Consider the following 19,819-nt stretch of genomic DNA (forward strand, 5'->3'; position numbering starts at 1 on the left):
AAGCCATGGTTTTTATATTGTCTTTTAATATTTCTTAGCCCCTGTTAGAGCTATGATATTTTTATATTTAGTATTTTTAGGCTTCTTTTTCAATTTCCTAAAGTTCTATCCCAATCCCCTATACATTCCCATTTTTTTAGTACATAATCCATCTTCTAGCAATGCATAACAACCTTTTGTGGACACTGAACGAATATATGTGCAGAGAATTGGAAGCATTTGAGATATGGCTATATCGGAGAAATTTTAAAATCCCGTGAACTGACCGAGTCGGTCATAAAAAGAATGAAGAAGAACCGAGGGGTATTATAGTTCAGGGTAATAAGCTAGAAATAGACCATATTCGGGACACTCAAAGATCCAGGTAGCTGACTACTTTTTTAGTTATTATAGACCTATGGGAAGAAAACCTACCTGTTTCCTGCCTAGAGTTCACGTCCGTTTTTTAAGTATTACCAATTTAGTGCAAAAATCGCGATTTTTTCGATTTTTTGCACCCCATTCAAAAGCTAAACAGTTGACATAAAACTACAAAATTTAATTTTTTGGAACATTGAAAAACCTTCAAAATGTCGATTTTTGAATGTTAAAAAGATAATTTGTTAAAAAAAGTTTTACTAAAACTACTTTAGACTTTTAGTGTTTCACCCAAGGTTGTGTATTGGGGTACTTAACAAACCCTCAAAATTTGAGACCGATCCATTAATTAGTTTATTTATAATAGTTATATATTATATATATAATAGTTATTCTATTTGTTTATCCCAGAGACCTTTATTTTACAATAACATAAGACAGAAAATAATGAAGATAAGGCAATTCTGCGTATGTCAAATGAAAGTAGAACAGTGATACTATCAAAATGTATTAAAAAAAGGTAAACAAATTATTATATAGTCAAAAATACTAATGCCATATTTTTGAAATTTTGTAGTTGATAAACATTTAGAACAACTTTAAAAATATTGTCCGTAGAAAAATCATTTTACATATTCGAAAAACTGGTATTTTACACGAATTTTTAAAAATGTTGTTCAGTTGGTGACTAGTCGTGGTAAGTGAAGGGGGAGCTGGGAGCCGACAAATGCACGAGTTCAAAAACTAAAAAATGCAACTTAAAACTACAATCATTTTCTATATCTCGGGATCTGCTGAATATATTTTGATCTTTCTTTTTTTAATTACAAAATTTTCTTAATTACCAAAAATTACACTAGTATAAAAAAGTATTTGTTTTAATACCACGGTTGTTTAAAATTGTATATATTTTACAGTTCAAGTTGATTATCCAGTTGGAGTTGACTCCAACTAGTTGGAGTCAACTCTAACGGCTGGTTTCAGTAAAAGTTGATTATAAATATAAAATGAAGATTTATATTCAATATTTACTAGTAAAAGTAGACTCCAACTAGGAAAAGTATACTCTTCCCAATGCCATTTAGTAAAAGTTGATTCTGGTTCACACAAACAGCCGATTCTAGAAATTACATGTTACTGAATATGTTCAAATTAGTCTAGGCTGTATCGTCGCCCCCGTTAGGTAAATTACTCCGATTCGAATTTTTTGCACAAACTTACTCACAAAGAGGTCCTTATAACAATCTACTGGGTGCCAGGCACTACTTGATCGATAAATTGTTTAAACATTTTTTTTAGACAAATTCACAAAAATAATTTTTTCACTTCGAACAATTTTTTTTAGATCATTTGGGTTAGTCTGAGCAAAAAAAGGTATTTTGTGATTTTTCCCTAAAATTGATTGTTGTCGCGTTATACGCGATTTAAAATTTGAAAAATGCGAAAATAGCTACTTTCAAGGCTTAATAACTCGGTTAAAATCCATTATTAATTATTATGAAAGTCAGAAAGTGACCAAATCAAAGTTTATAGCCCCCTCTACAAGATCCAGCAGAAATTTTTGTCACTACAGTAGTCTCTCTTTATAACGATTCCCTATATAACGATAATTCCTCTATAACGATCAAAATACTAAACATTGTTTGGTTCGTCATAAGGACAATTAATTCTTTCTCTATACCGATATCGTTCTCTCTTTATAACGATAACTTTTCAATATTCGATGACCTCACTTTTCAAGAAACAACTGATAACCATTTGCGTTTGGCAATAACTAAGATAACTAAACCGTAAGAATTTTACCAATTAAAGATAACACTTAATTGAAACACAGGGAATAACCGAAAAAGCTCTTGCTAGGTGTAACTTGATAAAAAGTGATTAGTGAGTGATTCACTTTGTGGCTCCAATTTAGCAAAAATTTGGTGGTTAAAATTTCAATCCGATATGCAGAAAGTTGAGTAATACACGCTTTTATCGTCCGGGCGGTGTGCCTTAACTGTTTTCACACAGATGTTGTCCTCTATTGACTATTGACGATTTCTAAGTTTCAATTTCGGTTGTATCTCGGTCTGTGAACAGTCAGGATGTTTTCTTAAAAGCGTAGAGTACTCTCGGTTAAAGAAAAGTTATCGATAACTCGGGCAATAGAGAAAATTAACACAAGTTATTTAGTACAGTATGATTACTATTACAATAACGATTTTCTTCTCTCTCTCTCTCTGTATAACAATCTCTCCTTATAACGATGAAAATTCCCGGTCCCTTGCATATCGTTATAGAGAGAGAGAGGACTGTATTTTATTACTAATATTTATCTTTAATTGTTAACAATGAGCGCTAAGTGCGTATTAGGCGGCCGTCAATGGTGAGTGCTAAAGAGATACACCATTCCGGCCGTCCAATGGTGAATCTCACTCGCATTCGCATTGACGGCCGCCTCAATACACGCTTACGCTCATTGTTGATAATTATAAATAATATCTTATTAATGAAATAATGACAAAAATTTCTTCAGGATCTTATAGAGGTAGCTTTAATTTTTCATTTTTTTAGTTTCTGACTTTCATAATATATAATATCGTATGGCATTTTTGCCTTTCGGACAGTTCCGGCGCCAATTACATCTTTAACCCTGTTTCTAGTAACTAGTGTCGATGTACACTAGCCCAAGGGGACCGACGGCTTAACGTGCTCTCCGAGGCACGGTGAGACGGCTCGTGTCATTATTGGAAATGAAAATGGTTTGTTTTTGGCAGGACCGCAAATAATGATATGTACCACCAGTGGTACATGTACCACAGATTGAGAACCGCTGCTTTACATAATATGAAATAGAGTAGATAAAAATTATTTTTGTGAATTTGGTTAACAAAAATTGGTTAAACAAGTTTTCGACCGCGGTACCGCGTGACACCCTGTGTATTTGTTATAAGGATTGTTATACGGATGTATTTCTTTGAGTAAGTTTGTGCAAAAAATCGAATCAGAATAATTTACCTAACGGGGGCGACGTTAGAGGCTATACTAATAAGTAGTTGAAACGGTCAAAACAAAGAAACGCACACTCATCAAAAATGCACTTGCGAGTCTCGTATAATCAACATTTACTGAATCGATCCAGGAAGAGTCAACTCCAACTAGTAAAAGTTGATTTTAATTTTTGAAATCAACTTTTACTGCTCGTTTCAGTTGGAGTTGACTCCAACTAGTTGAACTGAGAATCAACTTGAACTGTAACATATTGTTATAATTAACTTATAAAATGGGAATTTATATCAACTTTTAATTATTTATTAAAATAATTAAAAAAAGATACGCAACAGCCGTGTTGCCATTAGTCACACTTTTAAAATATTTTGAAATAAAAAAAATCGATTTATCCATACAGGGTGATTTATTAGTGGGGTAAAGCTCCGTAGATCCGTTATAGTAATAGATAGCAATAAAAGTTAATAACAAAAATTGTAACCAACTTTGGTTACAGATTGATAATCAGTAATCGTAAATTGTCAGTTTTAGACAATTCAGTCATGGCTTGCCTAAAATTTGGATAGATTAAGACCCGTAATTAATAATTTGCTCTGAAAAATGAAAATATCTCGAAAACTAATAAATTTAGACATAGGGAATGTTATACAAAAATTAAAGTAATGTAATGGTACTTTTTGATAGTGATAAAAAATACAGGGTGTTTCATTTAAAATAACTGAGAAAATAATGTACCGGGTGTCCCAATAAGAATGGCTCTCGGCCATATCTCAGGAACCGTTTATAGTACAGCTTTGGGAAAAAAAATTTTATAACAAAAGTTGCCTCGAGAAAAGTCTGGAAATTATTTTCATATTTGTAAGTCCACCGCTAGAGGGCGTAATTGAATATAAAAAATTTAAAAATCAAAATTTTACAAAATTTACATAATGAAAGGGCACTGAAAATTCGATCGTCGTATTCTTCGCAAAATTCTGCGAATATTTGATTTCACAAGTGTAACTCTACCTTTGCAAATAAGAGGTGGGGGTGAGTGGGAACCTTGCTAGGAAAAATGGCTGTAAGTCCGGTTCTGCTTAATCGATTTTTGCAAACTTGGTCTCGTTAAAAACAGATCTTTTTCATTAATGTAAGAGTTATAATTACGAAACAGCCTAGTAAGTAATATGCCAGCTAGGGAGCGCTATTTTATGTTTTTCAGAAATCTAGTTTTCTTTGGAAAATATTAAACACAAGTATGCACTTTTAACCCTAAATTACAAAATTAGACCAAATTATCAACAGAATATCGAAAACTGCATGTGGATACCTTTTTTCTATCTCGAGATATCTTAAGAAACGTATAAATTGTAAACAAACTGATAATGTCACCGGTAAACGAAGTTAAGGAAATCAAAGTGATAACAGGTAGTGTGCTATGGAAACAAATTAGAGCGGGACACTTGCGGAGTGCAGACAGAAGTGAATATTTCTCATAGATTCAATTATATTCGGTTCGATTCAATTCGATTCCATTTGATTGGATTTAATTTTATTTATTATAATTATGCGTATAATTTAATATATTTAAAATATACCCAATTTAATACATAATATAATATATGGTTTGTCAATCGTAGGAAAGAGTTTGAAAATCTTACAATCGCCGAAATTTTTAAACTTTTTGCTACGTTTGACAAACTGTACTAGTGATTTTACCCATTAATTTTAGACTTAACAAACTTTCAAAAGAAGTTTTACTTCAAATTGGATAGTGAATATAATTATTATTATATAAAATGAATAGGATGTTTAAAAATACAATTTGAGGATAAGTAGGTTGAAAGGAATAATGTAATCAACAAATTTAAAAAAGTCACTTTTTTATAAAGGCCTCCCCTTTAATGAGAGTATCTAAAAATAAATGAACTCTTCAATGCATTATTTACGATTAAAATTTACACGAAATATTTACTATACTTCATCAGTAATTAAATTTTTAAATTAAAAAATATCGGTTACATTATTAAGAAAAATAATAATTTAAAGCTTTATGTATTTTTATATCTTATTAATCCTAATTTTAACGGGTAAAATCACTAGTATATAATATTATGTATTAAATTAGGTATATATTATATATTTATATTAAATTATTGATATAATATATATTAAATAAAATTAAATCTAATCGAATGGAATCTAATCGAATCAAACGAATATAATCGAATCTATAATAAGTATTCACTTCTATCGGCATTCCGCAAGTGTCACGCTTTAATTTTTTCCACAGCACACTACTTGTTTCCACTTTGATTTCCGTAACTTCGTTTACAGGAGACATCATCAGTTATGTTTAAAAATTAACACGTTTCTTAAGATATCTCGAGATACAAAAAAGGTATCGACATGCGGTTTTCGATATTCTGTTGATAATTTGGTCTAATTTTGTAATACAGGGTTAAAAGTGCATACTTGTATTTAATATTTTCCAAAGAAAACTAGATTTCTGAAAAACATAAAATAGCGCCCCCTAGCTGGCATATTACTTATTAGGCTGTTTCGTAATCATAAATCTTACATTAACGAAAAAGATGTGTTTTCAACGAGACCAAGTTTGCAAAAATCGATTAAGCAGAACCGGACTTACAGCCTTTTTTCATAACAAGGTTCCCACTCACCCCCACCTCTTATTTGCAAAGGTAGAGTTACACTTGTGAAATCAAATATTCACAGAATTTTGCGAAGAATACTATGATTGGATTTTCAGTGCCCTTTCATTATATAAATTTTGTAAAATTTTGATTTTTAAATTTTTGACATTCAATTACGCCCTCTAGCGGTGGACTTACAAATATGAAAATAATTTCCAGGCTTTTCTCGAGGTAACTTTTGTTATAAATTTTGTTTCCCAAAGCTGTACTATAAACGGTTCCTGAGATATGGCCGAGAGCCATTTCTATTGGGACACCCGGTACTTGCGTTTTGACTCACCCTGTATTCAATATAAAGAAAATTAGCAATATCGATTATTTATGAAAGTTTTGACAATAAATAAAAAAATATGGCATTATTAAACCATTGCCGTTGCGCTTATTTTTATTTATACATGGAGTTAAACTTGTTACGATTTTCATATAAAATTGGTTATAACTTTGTAAATACCTTGTATAACATACTAAACCTTTATATTTTTGTAATGGGGAAGTTAGGAAGATTTTGAATATAAAATCAAATACCATTTAAAAAAAAACATAATTTTGATCTGTCACTATGTTATCGAATACCCTGTAACATTCTAACTAATTTTGTAATGTGACGTTCAAAGTTGGCTACAATTTTTGTTAGGTATTAACTTTTATCGCTATCCATTACCATAAAGGACATACGGAGCTTTACCCCACTAATCAATCACCCTGTATAATAGCAGTTAAATGTTGCATTGTTAGCTAGTTCTAAGTCTAAGCTTTTCTGAAAATTTCATTTACCTAGGTAGCCTAGAACTATTTTTAAAATGGATTACAAAATTTGCGGAGACCGTGACAACAACCAAGCCATATAAAAACGTTTTAAAAAGGTGAGGATCAAGAAATAAACAAAGGGTAAACAGACCTAAGACTTGATATTCTTAAGTAGTTTTAGAAACCCACCAAAAACGAATTTACAAACATTTATTAGCTACATATTTTAAAGTCCAGTCTTTTGTTTTTTTTTTTAACGATTGCAATGATTTATCTGTTTACGGCTTGGTCATCTGTAAATAATAGCGTAGGAAAGAATCCTTTCGCCACATAATAAAACCACAAATGACAGTCACGAACGGTAAAAAAACTTTGATATTCTGATGGATAAAAAATGTAATGACTAATTAAAAGCCATACAAGGGAACGGTATGAATTATTTATTTGAATTACAGCTATACTGTACACTTTGTGTAACATAGTATGTTTATTGATAAAATTTGGCATACACATGAAAAAAAAAATAATCAAGATGTACTATGAAAAATCCTGCGGGTCCAATATACAGAGTGTCCCGAAAAGATTGGTCATAAATGATACCACAAATTCTGGGGTCAAAAATAGGTTGACTGAACCTCACTTACATACTTTATTCTTTTAATATTTTTACTTAAAAAATGTATAATTTATTCATCTCGCTAAACATAACCGTTTTCGAGATAAACCCATTATAAATCTACGTGGCAATGTAATTTTTTGCATGTTATCATTGTAGTTACACCCGAAAAATAAATTAAAACCACAAAAATGTATTTCTTCAAATGGAATTTGCGATGTAATGACATAAATATGAGAACTGGCACAATTATTATAGTTTCAAGTTTATTTTTCGGATGTAACTACAATGATATTATGCAAAAAATTATTATATTTATGTTGTACCGCAGATTTAAAATGCGTTTATCTCGAAAAGAGCTGAGTTTAGCGAGATGAATGTAATATACCTTTTTTAAGTAAAAATATTATGAGAATAAAAGTTTTGCTTCAAAAAGTATGTAGAATGTGGGAAAAAAATTTAACGTATTAAATGAGCGCTGAAAGACGTATGTGGCGCCCTCTGGGTAATACATCATTTTTGTTAGCGAATTTAGATTACTTATCCCAAAAAAACACCGCTTACCAAATTTCTTGTTGTTATCCCATGCCTGTCAGGAAATATTCAAGAAAAAATAAAATAAAAGTTTAACTTTGACGCCCTGTATTTCGGTTATTATCAACTTTCGTACTAAGGTAAGTTAGCTTAAATCGACCTATTTTAAGCTCAGGAATCTAAGGTTACGCTATGGCCCATTCTTTACCAAACACCCTGTATAGATAGATAACCTACACTAAAAAAGGGATTTGTAACACTGTAGCCAGTCTAAGGCCCGGCGCAAATTGAACCTAAGCGAGACACAACCTGCACCGGCGGGACGGGTGACCCGTGCATTTATTTTTCTAGTGTGCCGCATATTGAACACAACCCAACCCCAACCCGTGGCGAATAGATACGGTCAAAATCAGTGCGGACATATAACGGTTACTTTTGATACCGGTTCTCAGTGGTACTGAGTACAAATAATGATTACAAAATACTGATGTATCTGATCCTTGTACTGAATTGAGTAGGCAACTTAAAATCGGTATTTCCGTACTTGTAACTAGTAACGTTTTAAAAATATCTTACACGTCCCTAGTAGTCGTAGCGGTATGACTTTCGAAAACATCGAATTTGATTATAAGCGGGTGCATAAAAAGGTATCTTACACTGAGTATTTTATTTCTCCACATAATACCTACATATTTAAAATAATATCTCCCCTACTGCTCGGTCATAACTCATATTACTGCACTCATTTACAATTACTGCAGGTCATAAGCTCCGCTACTGATCGGTCATAAAAAATAACACTATCTGCATATTTCGTTTTTAATTTTTAAGCATAAAAATGTAATATGTAATAAACAAAAATGTAATATGCCGACAAGTTGAATTTGAGGGTAATACGATATTTTTATCGATCACGGTTTTAAGTAACATAAATACTTTTTCACCTTATTTTTCTAATAATGTGTTTTTGTAAAGGCATAACTTTGATTATTAATTTCGTATCGCCGCTTATTTAGTCTATCAAAAGCTATCAGAATTTAATGACAAAGACAATGCAGTTTTCAGACGGGGTGTTGACTATGCTAATATTTTTATTTATCATAATAAATTGTACTTAGTTTACCATCCGTATTCTTTTCAGATAAGTCCATCTCGCAAACAAAAACAAGTAAAAATAAACATCTGGCGGTGAGTCACGCGTTCCACGGCCCAAGAAAACTGTACGCCGATGACAAACGTTCCCAAGCGAGACCTGCCAACGAATGTACTGATAGTAGGATGCGCAAAACTGTCTACGAAGTTAGCCGGTGCAGGTTGTGTCTCGCTTAGGTTCAATTTGCGCCGGGCCTAATGGTATCGAACTGAGCAATGAACAAATGAAACAAGAACAAAATTACAGCGACCAAAATTTATTTAATGAGGAGCGGCTGTAGAGAAAAAGGACTCGAGCATATTAGAGATTTAGGATTCAAAACACTTATGGTACTGGAATAGTAAGAAGATAATAAAACTGAAGATAATACACTATATAAAAGAAAAAGGCTTGATTTGCTATGGACACGTACGATGAGATCAAGCTACACGGGTAGCAAAAATTTCGGAATGAATCCCAAAGACAAAAAAAAGGACTGGGAGACCACGAAAATTTTGGAAGGATGAATTAGAAGATGTCTTGAAAAGACTGTATCTCAAAGAAGAAGAATGGCAAAATAGACATAAGGGTAGCGGTTGAAAAAAGAAAGGCAATTGCAGAGAATGTAAAAAGAGGAAAACAGGTTTCACGTGAAACGAATGGAACGAATTAAAACGAAGATAAAATGACAAAGCTAAAATAATGAGTAGTCATGATGGTAAAATCGGTAAATAAGATCTTGGTAAAAAAGTCATACAAAATTTAAAAAATCACACCTAGATTTCTGATCAAAAAGAAACAAAACAAAGTAACTTGTTAATAATAGAAAACAAAAAAATAGATAAACTTACTTTTCAACGTCATTGTAGATCTCGTCGCAAGCATAACATCGCACTACGTTAATATCTTCCTCCTCTTCCCCTTCGTCTATAGTACCACTATGTTGGGAAGCTAAAAAAATAAATAATCATCTAACATTTAAAATAAGTATTTAAGAAATATGTATATTTACAGGATTTTAAAAGTTGTCTACAAACCAACAATTACAAATAAAATTCTGATTGAGTGATTGTGGGCCAGATTATTAACATGTATATAAATTATTTTTGTACGATTTCAGTTATATTGGTTTATAGGATAAGATACTTATTTTTCTGTGCAAACATTGATCTATGTTTTTGAAATTACCAAAAATTGTTTAAACATTTTATCTTTTTTTATTTTTTTATTATTTTCAAAGGCGGAGCTCTCTAGGAAAACTTAGGGAAAACTTATATCACCATACCATGCATAGAGCATGATGGTGCTACACCTCTTGTTTGAAACGAGAAAGTCATCCTGCAACCTCTTCTGTTCACTGACGGACATAGGTCTCTCCCATTTTTCTCCACTTTCCACGGTTCCGTGCGTCTTGTACTGGCAGACCAGAACAGAACTTATTTATTTCTATATTGCCATATTTAGTTAACCCACCCTGAGAAACAAGAAAAATGAGAGAAGAGGAGCATGGTTTGATGACGAGTGCAGACAAGCAATAGAGGAAAAAAATGAAGCACACAAAATGTGCATAACAAGAAGAACACGGGAAAGACGAACATTATTTGAAGTCGCAAGGCGAAAAGCAGACAAGATATGTAGAAAGAAAAGAGAGCCTATGAAAATTAGAGGAGCATACGAATACCTAAAAAGGATAAGAAGTGGCTATAAACATCAAACAAGTCTATGTAAAGATGACAGTGGGCAAATAATCAGTGACCAACAGAAAGTCACAGAAACCTGGAAGCATTATTTTCAGACACTACTTGGAACACAAGTAGACATGGAAGATGAAATGGGTATGAACTACGTAGAAGAGAATGAAGTAGATAATGGAGTAGAAGCTCCAACTATAGAGGAAGTTCTCGAAGCTATTAAGGCCCAGAAAAACAATAAAGCTCCGGGAGTTGACGAAATACCAGCAGAACTGTATAAGGTAGGTGGTGACCACCTAGCAAGTCACATCCACGCACTCATCAAATACATATGGCAAGAAGAGAAAATACCCGACGACTGGAAGAAAAGTATAGTATGCCCGATCTATAAAAAAGGAGACAAACTCCAGTGCAAAAACTACCGTGGAATCTCTCTACTATGTACAGAAAAAGTCCTCACGTATATTATAAACCAGCGGCTCCAACCACTAGCAGCAAATATTATTGGAGAGTATCAGACGGGCTTCCGACGGGGAAGATCGACACTGGATCAAATATTTACAGTCAAACTTAAGCATGGGTCTTAACATGGGAACACGATGTTGTGTGTGTGTGTGTGTGAAAAAATGGCTTGGATACGGGTCCGTTAGCCACAGATTTTTATGTTGATGTTGATGTTCAACGATGTTGATGTTCAACGAATTAATCAACGATGTTGATGTTCACAACGTGTTTGGGAATCCAAACATGTTTGATGGGTCACAACAGGGAAAGAGACCGGTTGGAAAGCCAAAAAAGCGCTGGGAAGACACAGTAAACAGCGACGCATAAGCCCTTTTAGGAGTCCGTGTATGGAGAAGAGCAGCCACAGACAAGCAAGGGTGGAGGCAAAAAATAAAGGCGGCCAAAACTCAATTTGGGCTGTAGTGCCGTAGAAGAAGAATATTTAGTTAACAATTTATTATAATTGTGCACAATAAACGGTCACATTTCAGAAGAATTCAAGTACTTGGGCTGTTGGATCAATAGCAGCCTATATCATGATCTAGAAATAAGATCGAGAATAGAACAGGCCAAAAAATCTTTCGAAAAAATTAAAAGACTGTTATGTAATTCTCGAATAAAACTCGAAATTCGAATACGTTTGTCAAAATGCTACGTCGGGTAGACTCTTCTCTATGAAGTTGAAACGTGGACCCTTAAAACAGCAACCGTAAATAAAATGGAGGACTTTGAAATGTAAATCTACCGGATAATCCTCAAAATTTCATGGATATAGCATACCTCAAACGAAGCAGTGCTGAATAAAATAGGTAAAAAACGAGAACTTGTCAACAGAGTTAAAGTTAGAAAAACATCATACCTAGGCCACACACTGAGAAACAATAAGTACCAATATGCCCAACTAATAGTGAAAGGAAAGATCAAGGGAAAGAGAGGACTGGGAAGGAAGAGACTATCGTAGCTAAGAAACATACAACAATACACAGGGTTAAATTTTGAACAGTTAATAAGAATAGCTGAAGAGAGACAAGAATTGGCAATTGTAGTAGCCAACTTCCAATGAGCAGAGGACACTTTAAGAAGAAGAAGTTAACAATTTAATAATTTAAACTTAATTAATAATTTTAAATTAATAATTAATGAAAAATGAAAGATGTCAATAAATAAATAAGTTAACTATTTCAATAATTTCAATAATTAACATATTTCATGCTGGTATCAAATTGAAATAAATTGTTTCGCTATACATATACAAAGTGAGTCTGTAATTTGGAATAAATTCAATATCTCAAATACTAATCGTTTTTTTGAAAGATGCTCAGACCCTTCGATTAGTATTTAAAATTGTCATTTCTGACATACAATAATAATGTATATAGGATGTCCCAATTTAGAGTTATGACGTCATCGTTGATGTTCTTAAATGACAACACTGTCATTTTGATAGCTACTTTGATAGGTTGTGTAAAGTTATACATAACAGCAAAATTTCAAATTTTTATTCCCTACCATTTACAAAATAATAAAAAATAACAAAGTTATGAAAAACAAGTAGGTAATCAAATAATAATTGAATATAATTATTTCAATTAAGGAAATGCTCATAACGTTGCCCATTGACTATTTGAGAATAATTGAGGGCAACATTATGAGCATTTGCTTAATTGAGATAATTAAATTCAATTATTATTTGATTACTTGTTTTTCATAACTTTGTTATTTTTTATTATCTTGTAAATGGTAGGGAATAAAAGTTTGAAAATTTGCAGATATGTATAACTTTACCCACCCTATCAATATAGCTATCAAAATGACAGTGTTGCTATTTAAGAAAATCAACGATGACGTCATATCTCTAAATTGGGACACACTGTATACATTTTTATTGTTTGTCAGAAATTACAATTTAAAATGATAATCGATGAATCTGAGAATTTTTCAAAAAAACAATTAGTATTTGAATTATTGAATTTATTCCAAATTACAGATATAACTTTGTTATTTTTTTATCTGGTAAATGGTAGAGAAAAAATTTTTGATATTTTGCAGTTATGTATAACTTTAGACACCTTATCAAAATAGCTATCAAAATGACAGTGTTGCTATTTAAGAAAATCAACGATGATGTCATATCTCTAAATTGGGACACCCTGTATACTTTATTAATGTATGTCAAAAAGGACAATTTGAAATACTAATCGACGGGTCTGAGATATTAAATTTATTCCAAATCTGAGATATTAAATTATTAAATACAGACTCAATCTGTATAAGAGTTTGTTTCTCAGACCTGGGAATAAAAGTTTTTACTTTAAAAATAACAATCATTTTTACTGAAAATAAATTTGTGTAATAATAAAAACAATTGTATTAAGGGGGTTAAGAAAAAAAGCTAAAGGTAAGTCAGGAAATAAAGTAATAAGAAAAATCTGTAGAAGAATATAGAATCTATAGAATATAGTATAATAATATAGAATCTATAGACGAAACACTATAAAAAAAATATGAATCAAAATTTGAATCAAAAGCTATAAGTAGTAAATTTTGAATAAAAGGATTAAAAGTTATCAAGTACTTATTAAGCTACTGAGAATATGAAAACAACAATATTTCAGTGAAGAAAATTGTGAAAAAAATGATAATATGGTGAACAGTTGTATTCGTTAATTACATGATAGTGTTAGGTAAATGGCTTAAGGGCGTATGCGCAAAATTTCGCCCCAATGCATGTGTTGTAAATGCATTCATTTTTTTCGAATTCTGAGAAAAGTAATAAGTTTTTTTGAAAAATTTAAACGCCATATGAAAAATTACACTATTATCGAGGGCCGAAAGTCCCTTAGACTAACCAAAATGTTCCTTTGAAATGAGATATTTGAAATCAAAAATCACAATAAATGTTCTCTTTTTTTCGCCCCTGTAACTTATTAAAATAAACATTATAGAAGTTTTTAGGGACTTTCGGCCCTCGGTAAGAATTCAATCTTTCATTCTGCGTTTAAATTTTTCAAAAATACTAGTTATTCCAAGAGTCGAGAAAAATGAATTCATTTAAAACACATTGGGGCGAAATTTTGCTCCTACGCCCTTAAATAATTTTAATAATATTCCCTTTTGATGTAAATTTAAAACAGGAGTGTTAACTATTATTGCTGTAGTGCTAACTAACTCACCAACAAGAGAAAAAATGAAGATGATTTCAATATTTTAAACTTTGGTCACTACAAAACACTTGTAACTCGAAAAAAAAAGGAGAATCCCCGAAATCCAAATTCAAACTGAATTACTTTAATTCCGGCATAACATATTGCACCTCTACCTGCTAGTTTATTGGCCGATTTTACTGACTTTCACCCTTTCCACCCCCGGTTAAACAGGCTAGGATGTGACAGAGAGGGTTCAAACGTCAACCGTATGGAAAAAATGATTTTTGTTGACCCCGTTTACAAAATGTTATAACGATATTTGTTGGGAATTGGAAGGCAACCTGTTTCCGCTGTTCATAACTCGTCGGTTGCTCGGTTTTGATTTGCTAAAAAAGGGAGGGTTACCACGAATCATTTGGTTTACATGATTTTTGAAGATAATTGGATAGCAATTAAAGGGTTGGACGTTGCATGTTGTGATTTCAATAAGGATTCTTGCAAATATGAGGAAAACTAATAAACTAACCGTCGTCGATCGCTATACATCTTCCATTATTATTAAAAATACATATAATATTTCTATCTCAATCTGTGGTTTGATGTTAAGCTAGCTTGTAGATTTTTCGACAATAACGTATTGTTTCCTCTGAGCCCTCTTCTTTCGGTACTTATTTCTTCAAAAGTAACTTACAGGACTTCATACTGTTGTTTAATACGATATGATCGGAATTGAATATCTTAGCACTCTACTTTCTGGATTCTTTTAAATATTTTAATATTTTCTTTCTGTTTCATCTCCCACAGAAAAATTATTGCTTTGGTCCTTTCAAGTTACTCTCAGCATTGGTCTACATAAATTTTATATGCGTAAACAGTTTTACTTTTAGTTTTGTTTTGAAATTTTTGGAGAGCCCGCTTCATTTTTCGAAAATTTGAATCTTATTTATAAGTAACTTTATCACGACTAGAAACCAATTTTCTCTTCCAAATTTGATTCAGTTTATGAATAGTGTTGTTATTTTCGCATTCATAAAGTATAACGCTTTTAACAATACTGTTGTGTTATAAAGTATTATTTTATTTTCTATTTAGAGATTGTTTTGGACCAGAGGAGTGAGTTTAGCGCACCTATTGTTTTCATCCCTTTAATGATCGTTCTTAAATCTCTGCTTCAGTGGGTCCATTTATCCATGTATTTCGTTTTTGTTGAGTTACATTTAGACACCATCGCCCGTATTCTTGTATCAATTATAAAAGGAAAAGAAGAAAAATTTAATTTATTACTACAAAATAATTATCTTTTAAAACGACACAATCGTTATCTACAAGAAAAGATAAGCCAAATGGAAGCAAAAACTGAAAAAAATGCTTATACACATTTAGAAAGAAAAACAATTGTCCTAGGACAATTAGGGACGAAGTTAGTCCCCCTTTTTTTAATTCACATGTTTTTGTAAAATAATTTTGCAGTATTTAGTATTAATTTTTGTCATTTTTTTTAATTACATTAATAGTATAAATCTTCTTCTTTCATAAACTATCCAAAGTATTGCTGTAAATTCATCATTTTCTGACATATAGCGTTGCAAAAAAAATTAATTTGGAAAAAAACAAATTAAATACCTTTTAAACTATTTGACTAATTACTTTGAAGTTTATGGTATGATTTAAGCATTAGAAGTCTCAGCGTTCCGTGTAATAAGAACGTTCTAAGTTAATTTTTACATAAGTTATTAATATTTATATAAACTCAAAATTTATGATTTATTTTGCAATTTTCTAAGCAACCAATAAGGATAGACATATTCAGCGAACGCCATATTGAAGTTTTTTATACGATTTATGAGTTTCTCACTCTCAAATTTGTTTAAAATACTTAACTTTTTGGTTATAGACGAAAGAACGAAAATTTACCGTTTTTTTATCTTCATTTGTTTATAACTGTGTATATCATCAAAATCGGCTGCAGGAAACATATAGGTTATTAATATAGATGTCCATACTACTCAAAAAATTTGGGTTCGGCCTGGAGGGGGTTGTGTCACCAACATGATATTTTTTTTCCTTATTTCTCTGAACTATTAAAATATGGCTTATTAAGCTGATAATCCGGAAATTACTGAAGGATACGGATTTTGTTTGCTTTGACAAAGCTCTTATCGTCGACCTTATGTTCTTGGTATTGAAGTGTGAATTAATATAAATCAAAATCGCACACTACAAGAATTCCCTCCAATGTTTCCATTAGACGAAACCCACAAAAACCTCTTTTAGCGACAATTAGAATAGATTTATTCATCCAAACTATTAGAACATCATCCAAACTATTAGAACAGATTTATTCATCCAAAGCACCTAACATGAATAAAACACATTAGCAATAACAAAAGCTGATAATTTTACTATTATTTAACAACATTGAAGAGCACTTCCAACGCCCTTCTTAAATTTTATTAGGTACCTCTCGTAGTTGAAAGAATAAACGCTTTGTACATTTGTCAAGCACATACCGAGCGTTCTCTGATTTTACATTCTGATTTGATCGTTCTAATATTGCACTGCATAATAGCGCACGACATATGGCTCCCTTTTGTTTTACTATATTAGTCGCTTCGAGCTTTTTAATGATATTCGTAATGTAATGTTCTGATTCGGGGGATAAGAGACAGATGGTTAAATTCGTTTTTAAAAGTTACACCTGACTTTTACGCTGAGTCGCCGTAAAGAAATAATGATGGGGTTATCGAATGAAATAATGCGCTCTAAATACTATATTAGAATATGCATTAACATAAATATTTTATAAACGCATCAAAAATGTCTTAACAATATTATGCCACAAAAATTAATATGGCAATTACATTGTTTTTTTTTTAATTTGATAAGATTGTCTCCTTCTTCAGCTTTTTGAGTTCGCCGATGTCGTCCTCTACAGCACTCTATTCTCCCAGCCAGAATATCTGAGGTCTATATCGTAGCATTTCCAATGTGTAAGTTTTCCATCTCATAGCAGGTCTTCCTTTTCGTCTTCTTCCCGGTAGGTCCCAGTCCAAAAATTTTATTGACCGCCTGAGCTCTGGTATTCTTTACCACTGCAGGGCTCTGTTTTCCAACTTTTTCGTAATTAAGCATTCTATTTCCATTCTGTTCCATATTTCCTCTGTTCAGTGGCGGATCTGCTGGGAAGGGAAAATGAGGAATGTTCCTCCCCTAACAAGGTCCAAAATTAAAGAAAAAAATGGTTGAAACATAAAAATATATCAGGTGGCATGAAGCTTAAGCCACAGACAGACAAATTCAACCCAGTAAACACGCTAGTTAGGAAAATGAAAGGTATTTACGTCTTTTATGTGTTTTGAGTTTATCTATTTTATGTCTTTTAATAGATGTTTCATTTTATTTTCCCCTTCCCCTAAGGCAAATTTCCCCTCCCAAGGCAAATGTCTAGATCTGCCACTGCCTCTGTTCCTATTCTATCCTCTCTAGTGATTTGTAGATATCTTATCATAAAGTCCGAACAGTTCAACTGTTTGTATTTTATTTTGTATTGTTTGTCATTGGTCATACTTCCGCTCCGTATAGGGTAATATTCAGCACTATGCTCTGAAATATTTTTTTTTGTTGTTTTGTTTAGAGCAGTGCTTTTTAATCTATGTCGCGGTTATCTAAAACCTTAAGCAAATTTAGATTTTGCATCTTGTAAGAACATTAACAATTCAGCTCTCAGTTCCAGAACTCTTGTCAACACCTTTCTTTTGGATAGCCAACTGACACCTGACAATAGCCACCTTGTGTGATAAAGGAGATTTTGATGAAGCGAGTCCATATCTTCACAGACGATTCTGAATAGCCGTATTTGCAAAGCTTTACCTTTGATAGAAGTTACAATGTTTATTACCTCCTTGAGCACGTTATTTACATCAGAAGGTACTACCTTAGAGCCTGTCGATGAAGAAAACAGTGTGTCCAGGATATGTTTGGTATTATTGATTTTATTTTGCAATGATTCCGCTACTTTTGTAGTGCATTTTAATTCGATATCGGTTGTGATACCTATACTGGTTTGTGTTAATGTCGTGGTGAGGTCGGAAAATTTTCTAAGTATTTTTTGTTCCAAACGTCTGAGCTTTTCTTCGTTTGATTTGGTCATGGTCCACGTTTCGCATCCATATGTTAGTACCTACATGTCTTACGATGGATTTATAGATTTTGATCTTGGAGCTTTTTGTTCCAAGATTTTTTGATTTTATAAGCTTATCCAGTGCGAATACATAGCGATTTGCCGATTGGATTCTGTATTTTATTTCTTCAGTAACATCGATTTCAGCTGCGATTACGGCCTCATGATACTTAAAACGTTGTAGTCTTTCGAAATTAAAGGTGTTGACCGTCATATTTTGTCCTATTGTGTCTCTTCGTGTCGTTCTATATATACAAATATATTTTGTCTTATCTTCATTAATCCTCAGCCCTACTTCGCTTGTTGCTCCTTCCACCTTGTTGAAAATGTCTATGGATAGGATGGAGTCTCCAACGAGATCAATGTCATCTGCGTATGCTAGTAATAGCTTGGGACGTTGAACCGATAGCAGTTCTGTTTTTATTTCGGTCGACCTCATGTCTTTTGTCTTTCTCGAATACAAGGTTAAAAAGTAGTGGAGATAACGCATCACCCTGTTTGAGTCCATTTTTGATTTCAAAGCTGCCAGACAGTTATTATTTACATGTACTTTAGATATTCCACCCTCCATACAGACTTTGGTCATCCGAATGAGTTTATTTGGTAATGAGAACTCCGCCATGGTATTCCATACTTAACTTCTTTCTACGCTATCATATGCCTTTCGAAGGTCTATGAAGAGATTGGGTATGGGTCGTTATAAAGTTATACTCCCATCCCTTTTCTAGAAGCTGTCTCAGAGTGAATAGTTGATATATTGTTGATCTGTTTGCCCTAAAACCGGCTTGATATTCTCCTAGGTCATTTTCAGCATAAGGGGTTATTCTACTAAAAATGATGTTTGAGAGGATTTTATATGCCGTGTTTAGGAGTGAAATTTCTCTATAACTCGCGCATCTTGCTTTGTCCCCTTTTTTGTGGATGGGTACTATTTTTTCCTTCCATCTTGCTGATATCCTTTCTTCTAACCATATTTGTGTTATTAACTGGTGTATTTGGCGATGTAGTGCGTCTCCACTATTTCAGAAATTCTTCTCAATTATTCTCAAAAACTTGTCTCATGATGAGCATATTATAAACATAATCTGGCTTTTCAGAATCCGGCTTGTTCTTCGCCGTTATGGGTCCATATGTTTTCTTATTTTTTCTTTTATGACTGTGGAAAATATTCTTGACATTAAAGAAATTGCACTGATCCCTCTACAGTTTTTGTCAACTTTTTTTTTTC

The 19,819-nt window shown here is 32.4% G+C and overlaps 1 protein-coding gene across 4 annotated transcripts in view; it reads right to left on the reverse strand.

Annotated features, from left to right (window-relative positions):
• Positions 1-19,819, reverse strand: part of LOC114326671 (transcription factor hamlet-like) — a 638,926-nt gene that overhangs the window by 33,003 nt on the left and 586,104 nt on the right. For all 4 annotated transcript variants that reach the window (XM_028275076.2, XM_028275074.2, XM_028275075.2 and 1 more), the window contains one exon: positions 9,922-10,021. In XM_028275076.2, the coding sequence (XP_028130877.2) occupies positions 9,922-10,021 (100 nt within the window). The remainder of the gene's footprint in view (positions 1-9,921; positions 10,022-19,819) is intronic.

The sequence above is a fragment of the Diabrotica virgifera genome, chromosome 1 (genome assembly GCF_917563875.1).
Source record: "Diabrotica virgifera virgifera chromosome 1, PGI_DIABVI_V3a".
Lineage (NCBI taxonomy): Eukaryota > Metazoa > Arthropoda > Insecta > Coleoptera > Chrysomelidae > Diabrotica > Diabrotica virgifera.